Consider the following 27,163-nt stretch of genomic DNA (forward strand, 5'->3'; position numbering starts at 1 on the left):
GAGGAACCTGGTTTGCAAAGGAAAACCATATTCTACAAATCCCTCTATTTAACCAGAGGGAGAATTTTGCCTTTTCAATTTGAAAATAGAGTAAAAGTGTTCCTGCTTTAATTGAAGAAGTCAGTAAGAGTTTTTCCACTATGACAGGACTTTCGTCAACAAAATCAAAATTACTAATAGTTTAAATTTTGCAGATATTCCTGGAATCTCAAGTAGTGATTCCCCCCCATCACTGTCTTTGCTGTATGCTTGATTTATATCTTTATGTCCAAATGGACATGGATCTGGTCATGGGACATGCATCTGTGCATAACTCACTGTCCTAAAAGCTGATGCTTTTCAGGATGTAACATTACCTTTTAAGACATTCTAAACCTAAAAAACAAAACTACAGATTGTATTTTCAACCTCTTGGTGATTCTTGTGCAAAAGTGTTACTAGTTACCAAAATCCAATATTTTGACATCACATACATTCACAAAATAGTCTCCTGTAGGCATCAAAACTTGCTAGATGCCTTTGGAACCAGCACCATGGTCTGGTTACAGTTATGCACCAAATAAGCCATTGCAACTGCCTCTGCGTGCACTCTCAGCCTGCAGCAAAGGCACAACAACATGACTTAATGTTTAACTTTCTCCCATGGTGAGGTAAGTAGCATCCCCTTAGCTTGTGAACTAAAGACAGTCACTCAGGACCAGTTGATGTGTTGTCACTAGTTTTACTGCAGTAACTTTTACGTATTGGGGCCCTAAATGTCTGCCACTGGGCATGTGTGCACATACAGGTCTGAAGCTCTGATCACTGGATATAAGCGCTATATGGGACTGCATAATATGCAAATTCTCAGGAGGTAGATATTTAGAACACATCTGGTACCACCAAAGGCAACTTGCATGCAGGTTCTGGTGCTATCCTTATATGTCCTGCATTTAGTCAATCATGAGGAGGTTACTTTTGAGCAAAATACTTTTCTGTCTCATTTCAGGGAAGGTTCACAGCCAAATGCAGAGATGTGCCTTTGCCACTAACAGTGAGGTGCCTGCCTTGTTTACAGACACAGCTGAAGACACACCTTGGATCCTCCTTAGATCTTTCATTCGCCTCTGTACTATTCTTTACAGTATTTTTTTGAAGTGTGAATTTTGCTTTGGCACTAAAATTCAGAATTTTAGCAAAGAGGTCATGTTGTCTACCTTGACTTTAGTAAGGCTTTTGACACTGTCTTGCATAACATCCCCACAGAAAAACTGACAAAGTACAGGTTAGATAATTGCACAGTGAGGTGAAGTGAAAACTGGCTCAATAGCCAGACTCAGAAGGTTCTGATGACCAGCACAAGTCTGGTTGGAGGCAAGTCACCATTGGTGTACCCCAGAGGTCAATACTGGGGCTAATACTATTTAACATCTTCATATTGACCCAGATGATGGGACAGAGTGCCCCCTCAGCAAGTTCATAGATGATTCAAAACTGGGAGGAGTGGCTGATACGTGACATGGTTATACTGCCATTCAGAGGTACCTGGATGGGTTAGGGAATTCATCTGAGAGAAAGATCAACAAGGATAAATGGAAATCTACCTGGGAAAGAATAATGGGTAGTACATGCTGGAGGCTGACAGGCTGCAGAACAGCTCTGAAGAGAAGGACCTGAGGTCCTGATGGACAACATGCTGACCATGATACAGTAACGTCTTGTAGCAAAGGTGGCCAACAGCCTCCTGACAGCATTATGAAGAGCACTGCCAGCCTGTGGAAGGAGGTGATCTTTTCTCTGAACACAGCACTGATGAGGCCACACCTGGAGTACTGTGTCCAATTCTGGGTTCCCCAGTACCAGCAAGAGATGGACTTACTGGACCAAGTCCAGTGAAGGGCCACGAAGACGATTAGGGGACTGGAGCATCTTTCACATGATGACAGGCTGAAAGAGCTAGGACTGTTGAGTCTGGAGAAGAAAAGGCTCAGGGAGACCTTATTCATATGTATAAATACCTGATAGGTGGGAATGAAGAAGACAGAGCCAGACTCTTCTCAGTGGTGCCCAGACACAAGACAAGAGGCAATGGGCAAAAATTAAAATTCATGAAATTTCATTTGAACAGGAAAACACTTTTACTGTAAGGCTGGTCAAACACGTTGCCATGAGAGGTTGTGGAATCTCCATGCTTGAAAGGTATTAAAAATCTGACTGGACACAGTCCAGGGCAACATGTTCTAGCTGACCCTGCTTGAGCAGGGGAAGTTGGACTAGATGTTCCCAAGGGGTCCATTCCAACCTCAACCATTCTGTATGACTCTCTGAAAGAGGAAACATGTCTGGCATGCATTACGATTACACACAGGCCTACTTATTCAATTCAAATGTGCATTTGTGATGCTTGGAAGGTTACCACATTTCTTTTACAAAAGGCAAAATATGTCAAACATCCTGAAGAAAGACACAGGTGAACAGTGAAACCATCACACACAGACATGCCTAGTCCATTTGCTTGTCACTCATTTCAGCATTACTTGCATAGATACAGCTCGTGCTTTTCTCTTCAAAAGCAGCAAAGCTCTACATATTCTATTGAAGTAACTTCTGCTCTTTATCAATCTTGTTTCTTTTTTCTTGCCTAAAAACATAACATAAAAGTGCAGAAAAAATTAGCTCATCTTTTCTATATAAATTGGATACGTCAAGGACAGAATCAGAGCATCTCCTTCTCATCTCTGTATATGAATTTAACTCCTGTGATATGTGATCTTTAAAATCCAAGCTTGGTTAGCAGTTACAAATGCAGTTTACTCATACTGGAATGTTTAATATTAAAAAGCAGCACAGTATTTTTAACAGCATGAATTCTTGTTCCCTACAAGTGCTGGACAGGGATACATTTATGCTAATGACACAACTTATTTTAATAATGATATAATTTATATAGGTGTTATTTATTTCTGAAGACATAGGCCCAACTACAATCACAAATAAAGGCTTGCTTGAAAAAAGTAATACATTAGTCTTATCTTGGTAGCTTCTCCTGGATCTCCTGTCACAGACTCCAGTTCAACATGGTAAGAGTTCAGTTTTCCTTTGCTTTAAGTCTCATTTCCTCCTCTGTAAAAATGCTGCTGTCCTTTCTATTAATTAAAACACCAAGCCCTTTTTATTCCTGTCTTTTTTCTTCTCTACTTTACATATAAAAATTGTTCCATCTCCCTTCATTCCTTTGGACACAGCCCTTGGTTATTTTCTGCTGCCACTTCTCACTCTGCCTCTTGCAGCTTTCCTTTCTGGATGTCTCAGTCTTGCAGCTGTTGAAATTCTCCATTTCAGTTCTAACACTGGGTGCCTGTCATCATGCATTACAGGTACACCCCAAGGGCCCCGGCAGCTTCCCTTAGGCTCTTCCTGTCACAGGCCCACTTTGGGGCGCGCTGCTGAAATTAGTGATACTTTTGGCCATGAACTTTGAGGAGACTGGGAGTTTGTATGCAATATCCTATTTCTGAAAGCACTTTCATAGCACGATCTAAATTCACCTTTCATTTTCTGATGACAAGATGCTCTCCTTTTCTGCAGTCAAATGTCTGATGTATTTCCATGACCATCCAACCAAACAACAAACACCTGGAAATGAATACGTTCCTGAAATAGAGGCTTTGTGGAGATGAAAGGGGACAGTATAGTGGCAAATGTGTCCTGATGAACTGTAGGAAGCTAAAACGAAATAGCCACAACCTTTGTTCCCTCAGCAAAGGCTTAAAGAATAAAGACAAGTTTGTTTGGCTTTCTTTACCTTTTTTTTTTTTTTTTAGAAAGGCTATTTGACATTCCTTTGCTTTGGGCTTACTTTGGCAAATCTTTCTAAACCTTTCCCTGCTGTGTGAGCTGTTAGCAAATTCTGGCATGCCATGGTGGGGTTCCAGATAGCGGCTTGCTTGTTTCTTGCAAAAGAGGGAAGTTTTGCTCTTCTTTCCATAATCCCTTCCTGGCCACACAATCTCCCTCCCCACTCTCTTGCACTTCCCCACAACTCCTTTGCATTAAGCATACCAGATTTGTGGGGGTTTTGTCCTCAATAATGGTTTTCTGTCAGGTCAGTGAATTGAATGGATTCACAGAAGGATCCAGCAAATGCCAGAGCTCATGCAAGGTACCCCATGGGAGTCTGTTGAGACCAGGGAAGTGTAAGTGAGGGATCTTCTCTTTTTACATCAGTAAACTATGAGATCAGCTCTCCCTTTCTTGTGAAATGGCAGCATGAGACTATTTACAGTAGTTAACTCTGTACCTGAGAATATGCAGTTGCAGCTTTGGGCTTGCAATTTGCAACTGTTTAACCCACTCCTGAGAATGGGGAGGAAAGAGACAGAAGAATCTATAAACATGTAAGTTGTTATCTCACAGCTCTTTATAACTTAACTACCAGATAATGGTGCTAAGCCTTCCAAATCCACTCTTATACACACAAAAGCTTAATCTACATATATGCAATCTATACGTTTCATTATAGAGTTCCATCATATTGTTTTTAAAGGTTATTTCTTTTAGAAAGAAAGCTAAACCACAATGATAATCTCATCAGCTAACAGTACATTTCCAGTCATACCTGTAATCATACTTGATATGATTAATGGTAGAATGATGAGTTTCAGCATTCTCATCAGCACTTCCCCAGGAAAGGAAAAGTAGAATTTATCCAGGTTAGACAGTTTGCCATATTCCCGTACCAGCATGCCAACTCCAATACCTAAAAAGCACATAAAAAATGTGACATAAATTAGCAGTACTTTACAGACACGGGGAAAAGGAGGAAAAATAGGATAAGAACAGTAAAACACAAAGAGCGAGCAACAGACACTTTTTTACAGCCATTGTGGAACTTCTAAAGCAAATTAGAGATGTTTCCTTTTCTGTTCTACATATTGATAATAGGCATAGTAATAACACATGTAATTCTGAACTTGAAGGATGTCTTCAGGTGTATCTTTGGACAAATCTGATTCCATCAGTCCAGTGTAGCAGTGACTTTTTACCTGCTTTCACTAGTTCTAGAAGACCTATAACTGGCATTAAGAAAAAATCAATATAGTATATAGACACTACCAAAATTAAAGAAAGCAAGTAAATGGTATAAATATTGTAGATAATTTGTACTGGCAAAAATATATCTACCCAGCAGCAATACTTTCAGTAACTGGTGCTCTATACAATTAAAGAGGAGTGTGATCACAATCACTAAATTAATTTCCAGGAAACTGATCAATAAAAACACACTCAGCCTATTTCACACACATTCCCCTACCTGACCAGTCTACAGAATACCATACTATAAGGTTAATCAGTGACTGAGCCATGGCACAAGGCACCTTGATACTTCCTCTTATCTCTGGATTAGATGAATTAACAGACAGCTTAGCTTCTGAGACATACCACAGGTAAGAGTTCTACCAAAAGAAAATTAATTATAGACCGAAAGACAAATATCTTCAGTCTGACAGGCAATACTTTTATTTTCCACTTTAACATGTTTTTCAAATGAAAATCACTGGTATAGGAAATGTGTTGATCAGTGTTGAGAAAGCATTATGACTGTTGTTCCACATATGAACTTTGTAATGCTTCAGTCCTGGCTAAACTGAGTATCAACAGATCCAATTTCTAACTGGATTCAGTAAAAGACACAGCAACTCTGAACCCTTCATTATCCACAGAGTGCTGAAAGGTCTTACTCATATGAATAGCCTCACTGAAGTGAATGGAATTATTTACACCCTTCCATATTTTAATGACATCAATGGTGTATATTTTGCAGCACAATTGTTACAACAGCACAAAAAGGTGCTACCAGCCTACCTTTACCAGCCTCAGTGGCTCATGTAAAGTTGCAGCATCCCAGGAAAGCTGCTATTGCCCAAGCCAAATACACCTCTTATCCCAGTTTTATTTTTTGATGGCATGCAAGGCATTTAAGTTAGATGTTGCTCAAGAAGCTGGTGTAAAGTTTGACTACACAGGCTTATAGGACACATTCCTTATTTTAAGTGATTGAAGTTGTGGAGGCAGACAATACCAGCAGGTTCAAAACCACATTTTAGACAAATCCAGACAAACTGGTCTCTACTGTTGATACTGAAGGAAACAGACAGGGATCCCATACCCAATTTTCTACTAAAAAAAGAAACTCATCATTCTTTTCTAGGAACTAAGATTTTTGCAAAAATTCTCCCTAAAGATTTACCATGTTTGTGGTTCATGCTAATTCACACAGTTATTTGCATGTTAGTTGATGCAGAAATGTAAACTAATAGTTAGCTTCACAGAATTTGTCTCTGAGAGCACAAAAAGATAATGAAACATTTTTTCTGTGCTCTATCTGCATCTGCAAAAACAAGCTGAAAGAAAACAGAGGCAGATTATAAACTCCTACCAAGTCTTTCCTGCAATTAAAGAGATGAAAAAAGAACAAGTTAACTTTTCAGGCAAATAGGCTGCTCTAAGTAACTACTAGAATTTCTGATTTAGATGTCATCTATGCCTGGGGTGGTTTGACTCTGGCTGAATGCCAGGAGCCCACCAAAACCACTCTATCACTTCACTCCTCAACCAGACGGGAGAGAAAACATAAGGGAAGGCGCTTGGGTCGAGATAAGGACAGGGAGATCACTCAGCAATTACCGTCATGGGCAAAACAGACCCAACTTGGGAAAATTAGTTTATTACCATTCAAATCACAAAAAAACACCTTCCCCCAACCCCGTCCTTCTTCCTGAGCTTAACTTATTCCTGATTTCATTCCCCTAAGCAGTGCAGAAGAATGGGGGCTGTGGTCAGTTCATCACACGCTGTTTCTGCCACTTCCTCCTCACACTCTTCCCCTGCTCCAGTGTGGGGTTCCTCCCATGGGAGACAGTTCTCCGTGAACTTCTCCAACATGAGTCCTTCCCACAGGCTGCAATTCTTCACATGGTGCTTCATTGTGGGTCCTTTCCATGGGGTGCAGCCCCTCAGGAATGGACTGCTCTAGCATGGGTCCCCTACGGGGTCATAAGTCCTGCCAGCAAACCTGCTTCAGCGCAGACTTCCCACAGGTCACAGACTCCTTTGGGCATCCACCTGCTCTAGCGTGGGGTCCTCCATGGGCTGCAGGCAGAGATCTGCTCCACTGTGGACATCCATGGGCTGCAGGTGGATATCTGCTACACCATGGACCTCCATGGGCTGCAGGGCACAGCCTGCCTCACCATGGTCTTCACCACAGGCTGCAGGGGAATCTCTGCCCTGGTGCCTGGAGCACCTCCTCCCCCTCCTTCTTCACTGACCTTGGGGTCTGCAGAGCTGTTGCTCTCACATAGTCTTTCTTACTCCTCTCTTCTGCTGGTGCATACATTTCCCGCTCCCCTCCCCCACCCCCACCCCCGTTAATATGCTATCCCAGATGCACTACCACCATTGCTTGGCCTTGGCCCATGGCAAGTCCATCTTGGAGCCAGCTGGCATTGGCTCCATGGGACATAGGGGAACCCTCTGGCATCTTCTCACAGAAGCCACTCCTGTAGCCCACCCCTAAATACCTTACTGTGCAAACCCATCACAGTGCCAGTGAGCTCAGACAGTTTAAATTCCTTGCGTCAATCTTGAATCTTAATAGCCTTGAAGGTATTTGCAGTATTATGCAAATGTATTTGATCAGTGAATGATAAGACACAATGATGTCTATTACCAATCTAGTGACTGAACTAAAAGTGTGGAAAGTAATTAGCCTGCACTTTAAAATAAACCCCAGCAAGATAAACCTCTGTTTGTAAAATGGTTACATGTACTGAAGTATGTTGCCAAGGCTTTGATCCTGAAAACAGCAGCACAAATAGCTGAATCTAAGCATACGGGTAATCTCCATGTCTCAAACTATTCACACAGCTTACAGCAGGCATGTGCTTAAATTACAGCAAGAATACACTGTATGTTTATTAAAAGCTGTGTAATGCCACTTTACTTTGCAAAGGTGTGTCTAGGACACGTTCTAACCATGTGCCTTTCATTCTAGGTGGTGACTGTTGTGGGAAGCTGGGAGCTTTGATCATTGTACATTTCGCAGGATTACTAGCCAGGTAGGGAGATTCACCATCATTTTTGTTCTTCAGAGTTCTCTTTTCCACTTTAGATTTTACTCTAAAAACCTTCCATGTGCTCTCAAAATTTTAGCAGGTTTTCCTTAATTTTTTTCCCTTATAAATTTATATCCCTTTAATGTTGGGTGGGGTTTTTTTTGTGAGGGTATTATTTATCTAGTGGCAGTAACTGAGAATAGACTTCCTTATTCCAACAATCTCTTGAAAATACATTATTGCTCTCACTTTCTTGTTCATACTATTCCTTTACCAGACAGAGCACTTGTATCTATATTAATTTGGGTAGTATGCCAAAATACAGCAAAATGCAGCTACCTTTTAATTGGAGCTACCATCTAGCACATGCTGCTTGAATTTACCATGTGACTGTAAGAAGAAATTTCATTTTGTAACAAGAAAAGGTTAGAAATCTAGCAGAATAAATTTGCTTATGTACTGGAAATGGACGAATATAGAACTTCCTGATCCTGGTCTCAATATCAAGTTCAACTGGAATTTTCTTCCTGGGAATTAAAATGCACAGGAAAAAATGTGGCCCACTATAAACATATTTCTCATGGTCACCAGCGCTTTTAACATCACACTGATTACTGCAGCCATAAGCAAGCATAGATGGAAGGCTTACAAAATGTTAATTTTTCTACATGAATGCTACTGATACTCCACCATTTCTGGAACTAATTCTTATATGTGTAATTACTTCTAACAACCACAAAACACCCTATAGTAGGCAAGGCTGCTACTATATATTAGGATTTTTCCTTTCTTTTCATTTGTCTCTTTCATTTACGGAATGATTTAATTCTGCTTTTTTTTAAAGAGCAAAACCTCACTTTTCCTGCTTGCCCTCTTCTTCCTTCCTCAGTTTCAACTACTCCACCTTTCTTCTTGTCCACGCTAAATTGTTTTTGTTTCTTTTCCATCTCCTCTCCTTGCTTTTCCTTCTTGCTCACATTGCTAAGTCAGGTTCTGATTTACACCACAAAAGCAATCCTTTACTTACAGCTCAATGCTATGTACTGCTCAAGGTCCAGATTTCTGCATGCTGGGCAGAAGGGAAGAATTAAGGTGGATAAAACAGTACAATCATGTGTCTTTAATTTTATTTTCTAAGGCAAATAACCCTTTGCAACTGCACATAGTACAGCACACGCTGTACAGCATGGTGTCTACATTTTCTCTCCCAGCAGCCAGACACAGAAAGTGGAAGGTGCAGTCTGGGTCCCTGGAATTGCAATGGATGAAGAGGCCACAGGACAATTCTCTTGTCTGAATCCATATGAAACAACACATGCCTTGACTGCTTGGTGCTACTTTCCCAGGTGGCACACAGTCTTTTTGCAAGCTTGGTAACAGACAGAGAATCCTTCAAAGAAAGGCTGTAAATGCAAACTAAGAGAACTGAGGGGTGAGGGTGAGAAGAACAAGAGAAGAAAAGCAGAACTCAAGAAAATGACTCAAAATGAGCACACCACGAGAAACCTGTTGGCACCCATCTTTCAGGTAGTCTAGCATGAAAAATCAGAGGGAATACAATTGTACGGGGATGACCCATTCTTTGTTGTGTTACCCAGGGAAGGAGGAGCAGGAAGCACTGCGAGGGGATAGCACCTGCAACTGGCTGCACCGCATGTAGCCAGCACTCGATCCATCACATCTGCCAAGCCTTAGGCTTTCTAAGGCCCAGGAGATGATGGCTGTGTGTAGCAATGTGGCAGAACCAGTCTGGCCTTGTATGTGCATCCAGTGAGTGAACCACAGAAATTAAGTAAAATGTGTGTTGGGAGACCATTACGTTGCAGGTTCTGCATTCTGCAAAGCTAACTGTGACATTTGGATATCTGGTGTACACTCATTTATCACAATCTGCCCTACATCTAAAGTATGTATTTTTGCATATTGCTGTTGTTTCTGAAGTGATGTTTCAGGAAAAAGGCAAATTATTTGCATGGGAACAACTACAGGAGTACTATAGTTTTCTTCAAGTACTGTACTGGAGTTCACGACACATATTTGGAAATGAGTAAGAAAAGAAACACAGAACCTGTTCAAACAAGTTCCATGATCTCTGGGCTCATCTGTAGTAGCACACATGAGGAGTGTCACAGATTGTCCCACAACACTGTAAACTCATAAAAATGTGTTGCCCTCTCAGCAGCCTCCTGAGCAACCGCACGTGGAGACTATTCACAGTTTTTCAGGGAGTGATGGCTAAATCCTGAAGCCTTTTTTGTATAATTATGTGGGGTCAACACAATTCAGATCTTTAATTTGAAAACTCAGAAAACCTGGGTAGCTAAATCTGTTCAGGACATGCAGTATGACGTGGCTGTAATTACTTGTTTAATGTCATTACCACTGTGGGTTAGATACTTTTCAGAACCTGATCACATCTTTGATAACAAGATGGCATGACACTATGCACCTTTACTTTCTTTACCTTCATTCACAGGTAAAACAACTCACAATTTAGAAACCAGTAACTGAAGTCCACACATAGGCATACCTGGTCCTATTTCTCACTGAAAGAGAATATAAGGCAGGTGAAATCAGTATCTCACTGGCAGGACTCCCTAACGTGTTATTTTCACCCATGAATGACAACAATGACAATGTGTATGGGATGCACAGTGTTAACTGGCAGGGAATTCTCACTCCATCAGTGTGCACGACACCACAGAAACAGCACATCACCTTTAACTCCCACTGACTTTATTATGGGAACGATCCTTAGGAATGAACCATAAAGACAATGAGAAAAAAAATCCTGTGCATATTTCTGGACAAAATTAAAACTGCTTCATAAAATGGTCTGTTCTGAATTACACCATGTCCCTCTCTGTAAACAGCTGTGGTATTTATTTTTCCCGTTTTCATATAATTCCAGCATGTAGAAACTCTTTCTCTGGAGCAAAGGTTGTGATTCTGGCTGATACTGATAGACACTGGGGGAATTATAGAAATTTTGCTTTGATACAGCACTGAAGGAAGAAAAAACATGGGCACGTCTCATAGTTCAAACCTGATATTGTTTAATTGTACTGCAGCAACACGGCTTGTGCTAATAACAAAGTGATTAAGCTCTTCATAATTTCACAAGGTATGCTGTTCACGTTACAAACTAAAATACAATGACTTCTATCATACTAGTGGGTCTTAACTGGATTATCATTACAGTAGATGACTCATAGGACTGACAAGGCTAACAAAGTTCACTGACTTGATCTGAAACACAATACAAAACATTCAATACAAATATGTCCAATTGCAGCACAGGCAGGCAAGATTTTTGCAGTCTGTGATACAGTCCGAGTCCTCTAGTAATATTTTATAAAACCCATTTTGTTTCTCTGAAGTTTCTGTACTATCACTGGCTATCTCTTAACTACAATGAAATACACAGTGCCAACTACAGAACACTAAAATAGAGGATGTAGAGGAAATTATTACTTATAATAACACTTATAAACTTATTTCAGCTTATTAATTCAGGTGTCTCTGCATTTATTTTAATATTTTTAAATATTATTCATTTTACTGGTTTACACTCTACTTGACAATTAATATTCCTTCCGATAAACATACTGATGTTACTGGGGAAAACAAGATTCTTAGAAAACTGCAGGCAACTATTGAGGTAGGATTTAGACTCTCTGGGGTATAATTGTATGGCAACTGATCTTAACTCTGTGGATGCTGGTGGTGTCCAGACTACCAGCTTGCTTACAAAGATACATGAAGAAAAGTTCCCTCAGAAATCTTCCAGAAGAAAGTTCCCAAGTCAGATCTTGGTGTATTGAAAAATCTGTAGTAGGAATGTATTATAGGAAGGTGTGCTCATTCCTCTGCTGCAGTGAGACGCCCCTGTGTCCTCTCCGATTAACCTGTTGACAGTGCAGTAGTTGTAAATTCCTTCACACAAAAGACACACTGTCATCAGACTGCAGTGTGAGGAAAGTTCAGGTGGACAGTGACTCCCTGTGATGGACCTTCAGGAATGAAGGGAAGGCACGAATGGCATTGCCCAGAGAGGGGAAAAACAGCTTCTCCAGTGTGGGGTACTCGCCTTACAGCATGTGTGAAGCCTGCTGCAGCTGACCGAGTCCTATAACTCCTGCTGCTTTCGGCGCTGCAGTGGTCTGTATTAGGGCTGGTAACACAGAGCAGCATGTAGCAGTCACTGATAACAGAGAGCGGCCTCTCTGCAATGCAGCCCTGCACAGGACCCACACCACCCTTAATCAAACCAAGGGCAGTTACTTCATTCAGCCAGGAAAAGGGAAATAGTGGCCATTCTCCTGTCACTATGAGTGACCACAGTTCTGCCAGGTGCTGAAGCAGTGCTCCCCCAGAACACCAATGTACTAAGCTGTTTGGTAATTTAACAGTGTCTCCTATTGGACTCTTACTTTCCTCTCATTTATCTAAATATGCTGTAGATAAATTTAATGTGTATGTATCTTCCAAATATTTACTGTATGCAGATGTAACTTCTATCTGAGAAAGCCAGGATAAAAGAATACAGCTGAAGGAATGAAAAAAACTTCTCAATTGCACTTCATCTGTATATGTATCTCAATACACTAACAAAAACTGCCATACAGAACCTACCTATAGGAACAGCCCATTAACAGAAAAAATACAGACAGGTTTTGCAAAGAATTAATTCCTTGGTTAGTCCTTAATTCTGTTAAGATAAGTTGTATGAGAAATACAAGTTGCCTTTTTCACAGCTTTTCAACAAACTTGGTGACTCATTAGGTTTGTGAAGTACAGCACTTACAATCTTGAGATAACAAAGGCCATATTACCAAGATTATATAATCTGGGGATTATAGCTTCCTAGGAGGATGTGCAGCACAATGAAGCCTATCCAGCTTTAAAGTGGAGCATGAGATGTTACAGAAGTTTATGTAAAATGGTGTAACCTGATGCAGCAGTAGACTAGATATGATCACCCAGGAGGTATATTTCTATCCCATATTCCTCTGTTTTACAGTAAAAATGGAATGTAATATGACAACAGTAACATGCCCTTTTTCTTTTGAAGACCTTCCCCATGACCCCTTTCAGCTGCTACTTCTGAAACCACAACCATTCTCCTTCAGCTCACCCATCTGTAACTTGGGAGCCTTCCATAACTACGACCTCTCTGCAGTCATCCAGACACATACAGGTCTTGTTGCTTCCACACGTTTCTAAATCCACTCAGTTTTATAAAACAGTGCTTTCATTTGGACACCTTTTGTCACTCATTTCAGATACTATCATGTGTCCAGTTCCAGTGTCTAACATTTCACTTACATGGCCTAACATATTACAACACCAATGTCACAATTCTGATGACACCCAAAAACTTAGAGCTTCTCATTCTTTTCTGTAAAAGCCCACTGGTCTTCTGTTCTCTTTCCACAACATTTGCCTGGTATCCCAAAGCTGTATGAACACGCTTGTGCATCCTACACAGCCCAAGAAATACTAGCTCAATACAGCACATCAGGAAAAAAAACATTTTCATTTAAGACCCTTAAAAACACGAGAAACTAAAGGGTTGGCAATGGTATAAGAAGCGTGAAAAGCTAGTAATTGGGAATATCTGCCAGATTCTGACCCTTGTTACAGCCTCCATTTTAAACTGTGATGAGAGGAAAGGAACAATGAACAGGACATACCGTTCTAGCTGCCCCCTTGGTGGAAGAACAACAGACAGGACATACTGTTCTAGCTATCCCCTTGCTGGAAGGTTGTTGAGAGGAAAGGACAATACACAGGACACACTTTCTAGCTACACCCTTGCTGAAAGGGCAGTGGAATGATTCTGACTGTAACAAATTGAGATAAGCAGCTGGAAAGGCAATTTAGTGGAAACTAAAGAGACACAGACAGTGACATGCAGAAACATCATTCTTCTGAAACTAATGAATATATAAAAGTGTGAGCCACTCCGCATTTTACTTTCTGTCTTTAAAATTAAATTTAGACATTCTTTCAGAATTGCTGCATTTCACAAACTTCTGAACAGACCCCATCCTGTATCAAACTATATGCAGTGTAACAGAAAAGAACACACAGACAAGTATCACAACTGTCTAAAGAGGCATAAAAGGCCACTAGTATCATTTATGCAGCTCTAAATCACAACAGCAAGAAACCAGACTCTTCTGTTAAATTTCCATGATACCACAGTTTATTCAGGATGTCTGGTCTTCACATGTTATAATTTCAAACTAATAAAATGTTATGCTTCAGCATTCAAGAAAGGAATCAGATGTTTGCTTTATAACTATACTTGTCAAAAACTGACAGGGCAATAATTCCTTTGCTTTAGTATATACCCTTTAATTTTTTTCCTGTTGTGAAGAAAAGAGCTCTGGTTTTGCTAGTGTATTTCAAGAGGCAGTAAATCTGTTTCATTGTTTGTAACCTTCACACTGTATTGTGCAAGCAAAGAGAAATGGTACTGAAGACAGCCTAAACTAAGCTAACAGGCCACTTCTTGGTAAAGGTACAAGGAAGTGGAAATGAAAAACAGTGAAGCTTTACTCCATATCCAGAGTGGGCTTTTTAAATTACACTTGTCAAGAGACAGAAACAATTTGCTCGAAACTGAAAGACTTTATATGTTCATGGGGTTTAGAGGCTTCAGGACACATTTGCAAAAAGAAACTTCCTATCCTCAGGAGTATGGTGAGCTCCCTGGATTCAGGGTGGCCTTCCATGTGGTGAGAGGCTGTCAACAGAGTGATAGGTTACTAATTGTTCTGTTGTTATCTTTGCCCTGCAAGACATTCATTCCTGTAAGAATGCACTGGTGAGCTTCCAGTAATGCTAGCATGTGTTGACACTGCTCACATGGATGAATTTTAGAAGGAACTAGTGCTTATAAAAGCAGCTGTCAATTTCCCTGTATCTGATTACAGTGTCCAGCCCTCAGTTAGTAGTTGTGAATGCACTGGACAATTTTTGTTTCCTCTTTTTAATCACAAGCCTGTGAACAAAAAGTGTTCTTATAGGGAGATATTACTAGTTAATACTATAATGTAAAATAATAATTTTCATCAAAACTAAAGAGAATCAATTTTTGACATATGGATTACTGGGGTGATACCATAAAGCACAAAACAGAAGCTCCAGTGGCTGTTCATCACTCATTAAATCCTGGCAAATAGCTATAGCTGCACCACTCAAAGTTTCTGCAAGGTTGGTGTTACAGATAGGAACTATGTATATTTCTATCTTGCTCTCAAGCGCAGAGAGAAAAGGAGGTCTGATGCCAGCCTCAATCTTCCAACAAAGGAACTGCACAAGCAAGGTGCCTCATCCTGCAGAGGCAGGACACACGTCGCTTCAGAGGCGCAAAAGCCAGGTATTCGGGCATGCCGGAGATGTCCACCTCCCTCCCTCCGTCAGTCACTTCACCCCTGCCTCACACCACCGGCTGCCGCTTCCCTGCCCCGCACTCGGCCCGTTCCCCGGGCTGGGCGCAGCCACCTCGGACAGCTCCGCCCGCCGCCGCCCCCGGCCCCGCCGCCCCCCGCGCCGCTCCGCAGATCCGAGGCGCACACAAGGGCGCCGAGCGACACCCGTACACCTGAAGAGGAGGACGAAGGAGCAAGTTAACGGCAGCGCACAGCGCTCGTCACGGCCTCACACAGGAACAGCGCTTACACGCCTTCGACGAACACGATTTACGGCTGGGTGGAGAAGGGATGCCTGCCATTCACAATCTCCTGTGGCTGATGGCTGTATCAATTTGAAATCGTTCAGCTGTTCATGAAGAGGATGTGAGAAATGCGGTATTTAGTGTCCCACACACGTGCTGTTGAAAGAAAAAGCTTCGAGTGACAGGCAGGCTTACAGGAATCTGAAGTTCTGGATTTGTTTAGGCAGTGACAGACAGACATTCCATTAAGCAACAAGAAAAGAAAAACACTTGTAACCTGCAAATTTATGCAAACTGATTCCCTCAATCATGTTCCCCAGTCACAAAACTATTACAAAAAGGTAATGGTCTAATAGATTACAAAATTTGTGACTACTCAAAAAAATTCCAACCTATTTGTGTTTACTGAGTATGTAAAAGATCTCTGCTGTAGTACAGTGTTCTACTGAAATTCAGTGCCTGAGGCCATACATACTCAAATCACTTACATTTTAATTTCCACTGTAAGAAAAAAGCTGTTGTGCTGAAGAATTGCCCAGGACTACAAGCTATTAGGCTATGACTACCAGACTAATGAATAAGTATTTACACGTCATCAACCTTTTACCCTCACAACTGGTTTGGTTGCATTGCAGCAGTGATCTCTTGGAGACAAAGTGACGATAAAAAATAGATGCTCTATCAGAATCCTATGAAGTGTGACTTAATCTCTCCCTTTGTAATTGTCCTTTAGACACCTGTTTCAGGATGAGTAAATTTCAGGGATACTTCTGGTTTACTTTGACTTGATTGTGCAAACTGGAAGCAATATAACTTTATTAATGCCTGAAGAAGCACTTGTATTAGGTTGACTTTTAAATTGCTTTTGTTAGCTCATCTGCTTTGGGCTCAATAAGGCCAGCAGAGCAAAAAGATGCAAGATATCCCTCCTTTTGCAGTTACCTACATGAGACTGCTACTATCCTGCCCCTCTTGCCTCCTAGAGAAGGGCAGTGACCCAGGGGAGGCACAGATGAGCCCACATCTCTCCTATACTCATATAGGTGTCACCAGTCAGCACAGCTGACCCACTGCATGCCCTCAGTATACACTGCAAACCAATGAACAATGAACTTGTTCCTCAGGCCCAGTGTTCAGGCAAAGCTATCACTGAAATTATACAAACTGCAGGCCTCAGAATTAGCCCTGAATCTGAAATCCAGTCAGTTTCAGACTCCATATCTGAGTTCACAGATCTTTAAAACAGTTTGGTGGTCTGAAACACAATCTCACTAAGGGAAGAAAAATACCCTCTTGAGTCTCAAGTTTTGTTTTCTTTTAATAATACATACACTTGTTTCCACCAAAAAGATGTGACATTAATATATTTTGTGTACAGATTTTAAATAATCTCCCCCAACTGCTATAAAAGAAATTCCAATGTTTTTGAGAATGTGACAGGTAAATGATTGGATGCTTCAAATGTAACACACAAAATAATTGCTTCTATCCTTACTCTTCTTAGGAACAATTGCTTGGACTCCTGAGGGGGGTCTGTCTGCTTCTGTATCTTCTTACCAGAGATACACACAAGATGTAATCAAGAGAACTTTTCAAATTACTAAGGGTACTACTAGCAAAGATAAGCAAATCTCACTAGGATGCTGACCACGGCTCTGATAATGATAAGCAAAACCCACGATTCCGTATGATACTGCTGGAATACCAGCCACTTTGCAGCACAGCTGGACAGCTTTTACAGTGCGTTGCCACAGCTTGCTGCATTTGGTATTTCCACTCCTCACTCATGCATACTTTTCTGAAAAGTCTAAATGTATTTTCTGCTTTCAAAATGATGTGATACTCTTCTGTCCACGAATGTTACATTGTTCCTCCAAACAAAGTAGATTTATTAATCTCAAAGCAATTTCCCAGTATATATTTTAAAGGAATAAATAAGTAAATTTAATTATGAAGGGTTTGTGGACTCCAGGTATAATAGAAACTTTCCTCAGGCTGTAATGAAAAGACAACATACAATTCAATTGACCCATCCTTACAAGGGTTTCACTGTTCTCCTTGTGTGACTTATTTCACCTCCAAGAAATACTGAATATGTAGCAGATACACAGCTACTTGCAAAATACAGTTTGGACCAAAACCGAAGAAATTTTTATCAAAGCTCTCTTCGCCGTGTTACAGAGCTCCCCTGGGTTCTGGACTGTTAGTTACAGTGTAGCAGGCAGAGAAGTCCAAAGACACAGGAGGTATCTGGCTGCCTGTCACCCTCCCACCATGAATTCCCATGTGGCTCTCAGGGAAACTTCATTTCAGATTGATCAGCTTGTAAGATCACATCACACACTTCAGTTTTACCTATGTTCATGGAAGACAATGAGAGGGTAATGTTTCTTAACCACTCCTGTAATTGAGAAGGAAGTATGTCAACTCATAGAAACACACCCGACAGGAGGAAGTAAAAACCAACTGTACACACACACAGAGACACACATACACTCCTCCAACTGCACAACCAGATTTTCAAAGCAAGCCCTCAGCACCTGGTATACAGAACTCACAAAAATCTTTCCACTTATTGAAGAGGTGAAAAAATCTTTCACATACTGAATGTGTGGAGGAAAACACGCATGTATACATAAGTACACCCCTGATTTCAGTTTGTAAATAGCTTGGTGGAATTCCAAACAGAGTAATTATCTCCTGAACAAACATGCACAGAAATAGATACGTTCCAGTCAAAATTCAAATCGGCAGAAAAGTAATCTGAAAGAGACCAATCAAGCAGCTAGTGCTGAAAATGAAAGTACTCAAAGCCACACTTCTCTACAGGAGCAATAATGCAAATTAAGCTCTCCTTGCTTAGCATCAGAATAATCACCAGGAGAAAATGAAAAGGGGGTGTGACCAAAATTACATCCTATGGAAAAGTCTCTTTGGCCAAGTCATGTGATGGCTTCTTTTGGCCCTTTTGCCCACCTATATTCTTAATAAGATGGCGTTTGACTCCTTTTGCCCCCAGAAACTGGTCAGCAAGCAGAGAACTCCCCTCTCTTTAGAGTGACACCACTGAAAATCCTGCTGAAACCTGGGTGGCATCGCTAAACTTGGCCAGTTGCCTTGCTTGGCTCAGGCCATCAGAAGTACCCAATGCCACTGCCACCGGTTGTCCTGCCCTGCAGCCTCCACCTCTGCGGGGCCGCCAGCAGCACACCAGCCGAAGGTCAGTCGCGACACGACATGCCGCGGTCGCCGCAAATGTGGCCGGGGGCACAGCCTGCCTCGGGTCGGCCGGGGGGACCCGCAGCACCCACGCACCAAGGGCGCACCGTGTCCCGGTGCACTGGGCAGGCTTTTCTTAGCACGGTTTTACACTGCTGATCGCCAGACCTTTGTCACACGGGCGGGACGGACGCCCGCAGGGGGGCAGGCCCAGGCGGCCCCGGGCACCCCGCGGCCCGCTGCCGGCCTCACCGCTAGGGGCCGGGGGCCGCTGCGCGCTCACACGCGAAACCCCCTCCGGACCGGCCGCCTCGGCACCGCGCCGCTGCGGACCCGTCCCCCGCGGCCACGGCTACGCGACGCCCCGGAGCACCTCAGCCGGCCTTGCGGGCCGCCGCGGGAGGGCAGCCGGCCCCCTCGCCCGCCGTTAGGGCCGTTAACCTGCCGCGGCACCGGCGGCAGGCGGGACCGGCGAGCGGCGAGGGGACGCGGCTCGCCCCGCACCGCCCGGCCCGCGCCCGCTCCCGCGGCCAAGGAGCGCCCCTCGCTGGCGTCGCCGGGCGCTCCGCTGCGGGGCCCGGTCTGGCGCCGCGCCGGCCTTGCGACGGGCAGGGCTGTAACGTGCCAGGCAAGGCCGGGCGGGGTACGGCGGCGCCGCACTCCCTCTCCGCCGCCCGCCTTCCCCCCACACTCACCCGTCAGCACGGCGGCCACCGTGCTCAGCAGGAGCCAGTTCTTCCTCAGGAAGCCAGGGCAGCCGCATCCTTTCCTGCCCGCCTTCGCCATAGCGGGGGGCGGCGGCGGGGGCGACGGGCCTAGGGAGCTCCACGCCGTGCGGAGCCGAGCCGAGGCGAGCCCTGCCCAGCCCAGCCGCGCCGCCCGCCTGCGTGCGCTCCGCACTGCCGCACGCTGCCAGGGGGGCCGGCAGCGGTGTCTCACCTCACCTGGCAGGGGACAGCCCGGCCCTCCGCCCGCCCCCGGGCTGCCCGCCCACCGCCCGGCCCACCCCGCCGCGGGCCCGCCGCCTCCCAGCCCCCCGGGCCCGCCGCCGCCGCCCGGCCCGCCCCTCCTCGCCGGCCTCCCCCCCGGCGCCCGCCGGCGCGGTGCGGGGCGCACGGTGCCCTCCCGGGGGGCAGGGCAGCCCCTCACCCCTCTGACACCAGCGGGTGGTGTGGGGGCCCGCACCTCAGGCAGAGGAGCTGTTCCTGGGTGGTGGTGGTGGCTGCTGGAAAGCCACCAGTGGTTGGGCTGGGGATCATCTCTGGTTAAATATTAAGGGGACATACCCTGCCCTCTACTCCTGGTGGGAAAGCTGGGGGTGGAGAGTACAGACATGGTTTGTAGGATTTCCTGGTGGGGGTTTATCCCGTTAAATTTAAACACCAGAACTGTGAAGATTCATTTATTTCCCTTTGCAACTCCTTGGCGCTGGTCTCCTTCCCCCTCCCCACCCATAAGCACGGTTAAGGTGTGTGTAACATTGCGACCCGATTCCCTGTGGGATTATGGCAGGGCCCTCAGTATCTGTTTATAACCTTGTTGATTACGATTTTCAAACTTGGAGATCAACTGGTAAATGTAAGGGGGTATGTGTGTGGTTTGAGACTGCTGTTGTCCTGCTGAATGATGTGAAGGAGAGTGCAGAACGAAAGTCTGTCTTATTTAATTACACTTCACACCATCCGTTCCAAAATGTACACTAGTGAGGTCTGCATGGTTTCTGTCTCTGATGACTGGGTAACTCAGGCCTGGGGCTGATCAGCAAAAAACACAGATGAAACCTTGTCACATGGACCTGGCTGTTCTGGGTGGCAGTCTGGGGAAAGAGACAAATACGGACTTGCTGAGGCAGGGAAGAGCACTGAAATCCACCTGGATGAGGAGCAAGAGCCATCATCTATCCCAAGTGTTAAAACCTGGAGCCAGCTGCATAAATTTATATAAAGACTTCTAAAAAAGTGGCCTTATTTTTCAAATGTGTTAGGCAACTGCAGTAATTTGTCTGCATCTGTCACCATCAGGAGAATTTAATCAAAAAAATAAAAGGAAGCCTAGTGGTTAGAAAGGAAGCAGATGAATAAGCATCATATTAGTTTAATTAAATCATAAAAGGTTCTAGACCACTTAAAAGGAAAGCTGGCATGCTACCATGTTACAAAGCCACAGAAAAAGCAACCCAAAAATAACTAATTGAAAGAAACAGTAAGAAACACCGTGACTATGTCCAGACTTTGGAATAGAAATGTGGCAGTGTAAGTGGCGTTGAAGAGGCAGAGGAAGAAAAAGGCGCACATAGTTTCAGGATGGGCAGGATCAGGCTTACCCTGTGCAGAAGAGCTCTAGGCTTAATTCGCACTGCCAAAGTGAGATTTTTTATTTTCTCCCACATACATTGGGAATGTCAGATGTTGCTTTCAGTAGGTAAATGGTCTGATTTGTCCCAGGAGGTGGTCAGGTGGTGTGTCTCTGGACAGTAACAACAAAACCAGCGGCAAGACAACTTCAGAGTTTAGGCCTTCCTTTAGTTTTCTGTCTATTCACTTTCTCATGCATCCCTTCCAGCAACTTAGTCTGCTTTTCTTTTGAGCTGTTTTGGTGAGCTAGAGGTGATAACTGCAACACGACGGTTCCTGATAACTAGCTAAAATAAAGTTAGAGTTCTTCCTCCATGGAGTTTCCATCATTTGTGCGTTTCTCTTAATGCTGTAAGTATCCTTTTTTCACATTTAGGATTTGATAGTCCCTTTCTGGAGGAGCTAGAATTGTCTGCAGCGCTCTTAGCACAAAAGAAATGTTCTCCTACTGGTACAAAGCAATGTGACTGTAGCTGATATATGCCCTCCTGGAGCTTGCAATATTTTAAAGGAGTTGTGCAACCTCAGAAAATACATAATACAGTTATGCTATAAAATTTGTGAAAGCTAAAGACATAGGTTATTTCCATATTCTGCAACAGTAGAACAATATATATTGACTTGTATTGAAGACCTTCACATATTTTTGTTTCCTGTCCAAGTACAAAGTTTCTGCTCTTTTCTGCTAGTGTTTTGTCCCTACAAATATTTAAGAAAAAAAGCATTCCAAAATTCTAGGTTTTTTTCTTAGTAAGTTGTCTTTCTTTTTTTCACTTCATCAACTGTAATTCCATGGACGTGACCTTGAAAAAAGAAGTTGACAGCTTATGGCATCCATAGAAACTTGAAGAAGCATTTTAAAAAAGACTTAGGCAGGTGAAATAGAGATGTTTTAAACATCCTGATGAGCAAGCTGGTTTTAATTTGATCTTCCTATTATAGAATGACAGACGTTGGCTTTGATCCTGGAGGTAAAGTCAAGCTGGCAGTTTCTGTATGGGGAGCTATAAAAAAAACCAACCTGTAATAACAGTGTCCCAATAAAATGGAAAAGAATTAAAGTAGCCCAAGACCGTGGATCATTCTTGAAATGTTGAAGTTATTTTAAAAATGAACTCAGCTATGAAAAAAGACCAGAGGAACTAACGGTTTGGGGGACTAGCTGCCTGTACAGCTACAAAGCACAGCGGCTAAGTAAACAAAAATCTAAATTCTGTTTAAACCATTTTTACATTTGTGACATTTTGAAACATCTTGGGATAACTATGAAATTAATAGAATGCACATGTGAAAAAACATCAATACACTTCATGTGTATAGAGGATAGGAATGCATTGTTTAGCTATACTGCTCACTGTCACAAAGTTCTCAGATCATATCATGGGTAAGATAGTATTGTGTGACAATACGGTTTAATTTTTTGTGTTTAAGAATCCTTTTAATGTTAATGAATCATACAGAGAAATCAGTCTTGAAGATCTGAACATTTGCCTGGGAAAAAATGACATGCATTTACATACATGATTTTTTTTCCTGAAGGCTAAGCTAATCCAGGTTACTTTGTTGCAGACCTAGGATCATACATAAATACATAAACAACTAACACATTGACAAGTTATTGCCCCATGGTGACCTGATAGGTACGTAGACCTGTGTCTCAACATTCATTTCTGATCTGTAGTGCTGTCTTAACAACATTTTAAGTGAATTTCTTAGGAACATAGCTAGTAATTTCACTGGCTAGGAATATTTTCTGCTGAGGCATTTGAGTGTTTCAGTGCTGGGAGAGGCAGAGCTCCTACAGGAACATGTACAGTACAGTGTAGTGCACAGTGTAGCAAGTGGGAGCTTGCCTCTTCATACTCCTTAAAATATATCTTCAAAGATGGTAGTTAAGAGAGGAAAAACCAATTGAGTTTTACTCATTTAGTCCTTCATCTTTTTATACCTAGGTCAGCCTATTATTGTCATTTGTATAAGCTTTCATGACAGTTGATTTGCTCCATAGAAAACTAATTAAGTGACTTTTCCTTATAGTTTATGGTAACCATATGTAAGAAATTACATCACAGAGAATTGCTGAAACTGTGGGTATTGCATTTTTTAAATGTTTTGGTAAAACAACAGTATTTAGTAAAGATCTTGAAAAAAGGTGCTAATAATTCACCTAGAATGCAGATAGAATAATTGAGTTTGCCTTTTTTGTTTCAGGCTAGTCCACCAGATGAGAAGCTTGCAACTGTCTTTTAATACCATGAAGCCAGGGAGCACATACAAAATTTCAAATCACAGAGTGATCAATTCCTGTCTAATATATCTCATCTTAATAAGAAAATTATCTAATAAAAAGGATGGTATTTCTAAGTACTGTGAATATTTCCAGCTGTCATCCTTTGGCACTGGACCATGTTGCTATACTGGCTTCTTTTATCATTAAAGTAACCAAAATTCTTTTGTCTTTGGAGTACAGTAAGTTGATGAGTAAAATCTTTATGGAGTTAACTAAGCATGAGCCATCAAGCACAATGCTTTTATCTCTGAATTCCAGAATTAGGCTATTAGCAAAGTTGCCTTGCTTTCATTTTACTCTTTAGCTTTCTAGCCCAATATGAAGGCTGAAATTAGAGATGGAAATGAAAAGTGTGATTCTGGATGCAGTTCAGTGAAGAGCCAAATGAGGCTCCAGAAAATGCACATTCTTATGTGTGTAAGAATACTGTAACTAAGCACCCAAAATTGCTGGATTTTTCTTTATAGCCTGGAACCTGTGCCTCCTGACATCTGACCTTGAAGCTTAACTGCCATATACACTATGTAATATAGCTGGATAAGCCAAAAGAAGAATGTTCTGGTGCTGAGCTGACCTGTAAAATAAATAAACAAGACCTCTTTGACAGGTGCTCTGACTGTCCCCAGGGGCAGAGCTGAAGGGGTGCTGGGTTTTATTTTTGGAGCAGATGTTGGTTTTATGGCAGTAATGTCTTTGCACAGAGATCCTGTTTAACCCAGTGTAGGTAGATAAGCTACCAGATCCTTATTGGTGTATTTAACTAATCCAACACACTCCATTAATTTTGAAGGCAGATCTATTTCTATGGTTCTGAATACACAGAGGGATCCTTGTTACCTACCTATAACTTCCAGTAAGACTACCAGTAGATGCTTTATCTTCTGTTTGCATAGTTTTTTCTACTGTCTTGCCAAAGACACTCTAAACCTTACAAAATCAGCCATTCTTCTCTGTATTTTCCTCAAATGAGATTTTTCAAGATTGTTGAGTTATTGGTCAAAATTTATTAATTGTAAGTAAAACAGTCTGGATTTGGCCTAAAATAAAGAAGGAGGGTTTTTTTTTTCTTTCTTTCTTTTTTTTTTTTTTAAATTAAATGAAATCCTGTGCCAAATCAATGGGATTTATTAACTTTATTAAAGCCATTCCAAAGTTGGATCCAACTTTGTTGGATCACAACTGGGAGGAAGATGACCACTACAGATGGGATTTTTATTTGCTGGTTTATGGTCCTCTAATGCTGAATACCTTGTTCATACCAAACCCCAGTTTTGTTCCACCTCAACTAAATATCAGTGTTTTATGAGCCGTTTTTCACTGCGAAATCAGAACAACCCACCTGTGTTCAACTAATGTAAAAGAGTAATGATGAAAACTATGAGAATTCCTTGGTAATGATGCACTTGTAACACTTTCAAAACCTGGAACATTATGTTCTAGATCACTTCTATTTTTTTCTAAGTTGTGTTTCTGGTCCCAGTAAGAATACTGTGAATGTTGTCACAGATTTTGATGAAAGCTGGAAGAGACCATGCCCTGTGATAATTAAAGGAATTTGTATCAGTGAGAAATGTTTTGATTTTTTTTCTTGTTTTAAGTAGTGTAAACATTTCATACAATGCTTATACATTTGCCTGGCTGCAGACCTTTTATGTTATAAGAAAGGAAGCAGTGTGGGAAGGTGGCATAAAAGTGTTTCACAAACGGAGATCTAAGCGGTACCCATCTACCATTTAGAGAGGGTTGAAGGAAAGGCATGCTCTGAAAGTCATCAAGGGTAGATACATTTGATACATCTGAAAGTCCAACAGTTTTCATTTGCCTAGAAAGTATGATGACATAGCTGTGAAGTGATCATGAGCCAGCAGTTTTGTAAATCCAGGTTCATATTGTGGTAATGATTTTAAAAATGGTTCTTCCCTTTTTTAAAAATCGTTCAGCCAATTAGGTGTTCATGGAAAGAGGTAGACCAACATGATCGCAAACAGTTTTCCTTCCTAATTACACAGAATGTCAAGGATGGCTATGAACAATACATATTTCTCACTGCACTCTTCTTTAGCCTCATGTGAGAAGTTCTGCTAGTAAAAAGAAAGTAATTGATTTTGCATGATGATTAAAAATTTCTGAGTTTCTTCAAGGCATTTAAAAATGCTTGGCAGATAATATCAGCATGCCAAGGATGAGATTTGTGTGGAAGGGTGATGTCTTCATGGGCAAACTTGTATTCAGTAACCAATTGTAAAATGTTCATAGAAATCCATAAAGATTCTGTCCTCAACTGATGGGTGGGTCCAGATTTGAGTAAGACAAGGTCAGACAGAGAAGATACGTACATCTGGAATGGAGGCCAACCTTTTGACATCTGCAATAGCTTGCCACCTGCTGACTCAGAAATGTACACTTTCTTGCTTCAGGCAAATGACTAACAGGAATTTGAACTGCCCCTAACCCATGTTTCCAAGACTTTTGGGCCATGGATCAGGCATTATTGTTTGAAGATGTGACTTGCTATTGGCTGTTGCAAAGTAAGAAAGATATTTAATATTGATGTTTGGCACACCAATACCTGCAAGGCATCTCCACCTAAAAGCAAGAGCTACTTCACAGCAGCACTGGCGTCTGACCTCCAGGAACATGTTGAGAAGGCTGGATACTCACTGTACCCATAAGCAGCTATTTCAATCCTGAAAAACTGAGAGGTAAAAGTATGTTGAACCAATACCATTCTATTAGTAGAATAATAAATTATTTCCCAAATGAAGATGATGATATTGACTTGCCATATTGGAGTAACATTGTTTTATCTCCATAGTGTGCAAAGTGCATATGCATTAATACATGGGCAAAGTGAACAAAGGGCAAAATACAGGATAATATTCTACTGCTGCTCCAGCAGTTCTGCAGAATGACTCAATATGTGATATATCATACATGTAGCTACTGTAATACATATGTAATTACAAAATTACTGATTCTTGCAGACAGCTGCTCTTTACCACTCTTCACAAATGGAATAAATGGAATTGAAGGGCTCTGTTCACCCACACACCATTTGGAGACTTATTGTAATTAAGACATAATGAAGCAGAACACTTTATTGACAGAAGATAATGAGAGTAAATGACCCAATGATTTTAAGGCTCAAGTCTCCTGGTAACACATTGAAATGAATGACCGGGTACACTAATTTGGAGAATGCTGAGCATGTTCAAGGAAATAGGTTAACTTACATACCCAAAGATCTGGAGGGTAAAGTGGAGAAAAGCATTCAGAATTATTGGCTATTCAATCCTCAAAAATGAGTTAGATGCAGATAATTTGAGCTTTTTGGCTTATTTCAAGAACCTGAAAATGTTTGGTGCCCTTGACATCCTTTCTAGCCAAAGCTGAACAATCATTGCATTGCCAATTTGTCACCAGGAATTTTATCACAAGATTCAGAGTATTAGCAGGCTGTGTCTAAGCCTCAGCATTTTTAGTTGCCTGAACACATTAGAATATTAATATCTAGTTG

At 42.0% G+C, this 27,163-nt stretch overlaps 1 protein-coding gene across 2 annotated transcripts in view; it reads right to left on the reverse strand.

Annotated features, from left to right (window-relative positions):
• SLC1A1 (solute carrier family 1 member 1) overlaps nucleotides 1-20,256 on the reverse strand; it is a 59,255-nt gene extending 38,999 nt beyond the window's left edge. Inside the window, exons 1-2 of one of the 2 annotated variants that reach the window (XM_040579419.1) lie at nucleotides 20,188-20,256; nucleotides 4,598-4,738 (exon numbers count right to left, since the gene is read on the reverse strand). In XM_040579419.1, the coding sequence (XP_040435353.1) occupies nucleotides 4,598-4,724 (127 nt within the window). In that variant the 5' untranslated portion in view covers nucleotides 4,725-4,738; nucleotides 20,188-20,256. Of the gene's footprint in view, nucleotides 1-4,597; nucleotides 4,739-19,697; nucleotides 19,931-20,187 lie in introns of those variants that run through there. The other variant, XM_040579418.1, reaches the window with a different exon arrangement.
• Nucleotides 20,257-27,163: the final 6,907 nt, after the last annotated feature.

This window comes from Falco naumanni, chromosome Z (assembly GCF_017639655.2).
Source record: "Falco naumanni isolate bFalNau1 chromosome Z, bFalNau1.pat, whole genome shotgun sequence".
Classification (NCBI taxonomy): Eukaryota; Metazoa; Chordata; class Aves; order Falconiformes; family Falconidae; genus Falco; species Falco naumanni.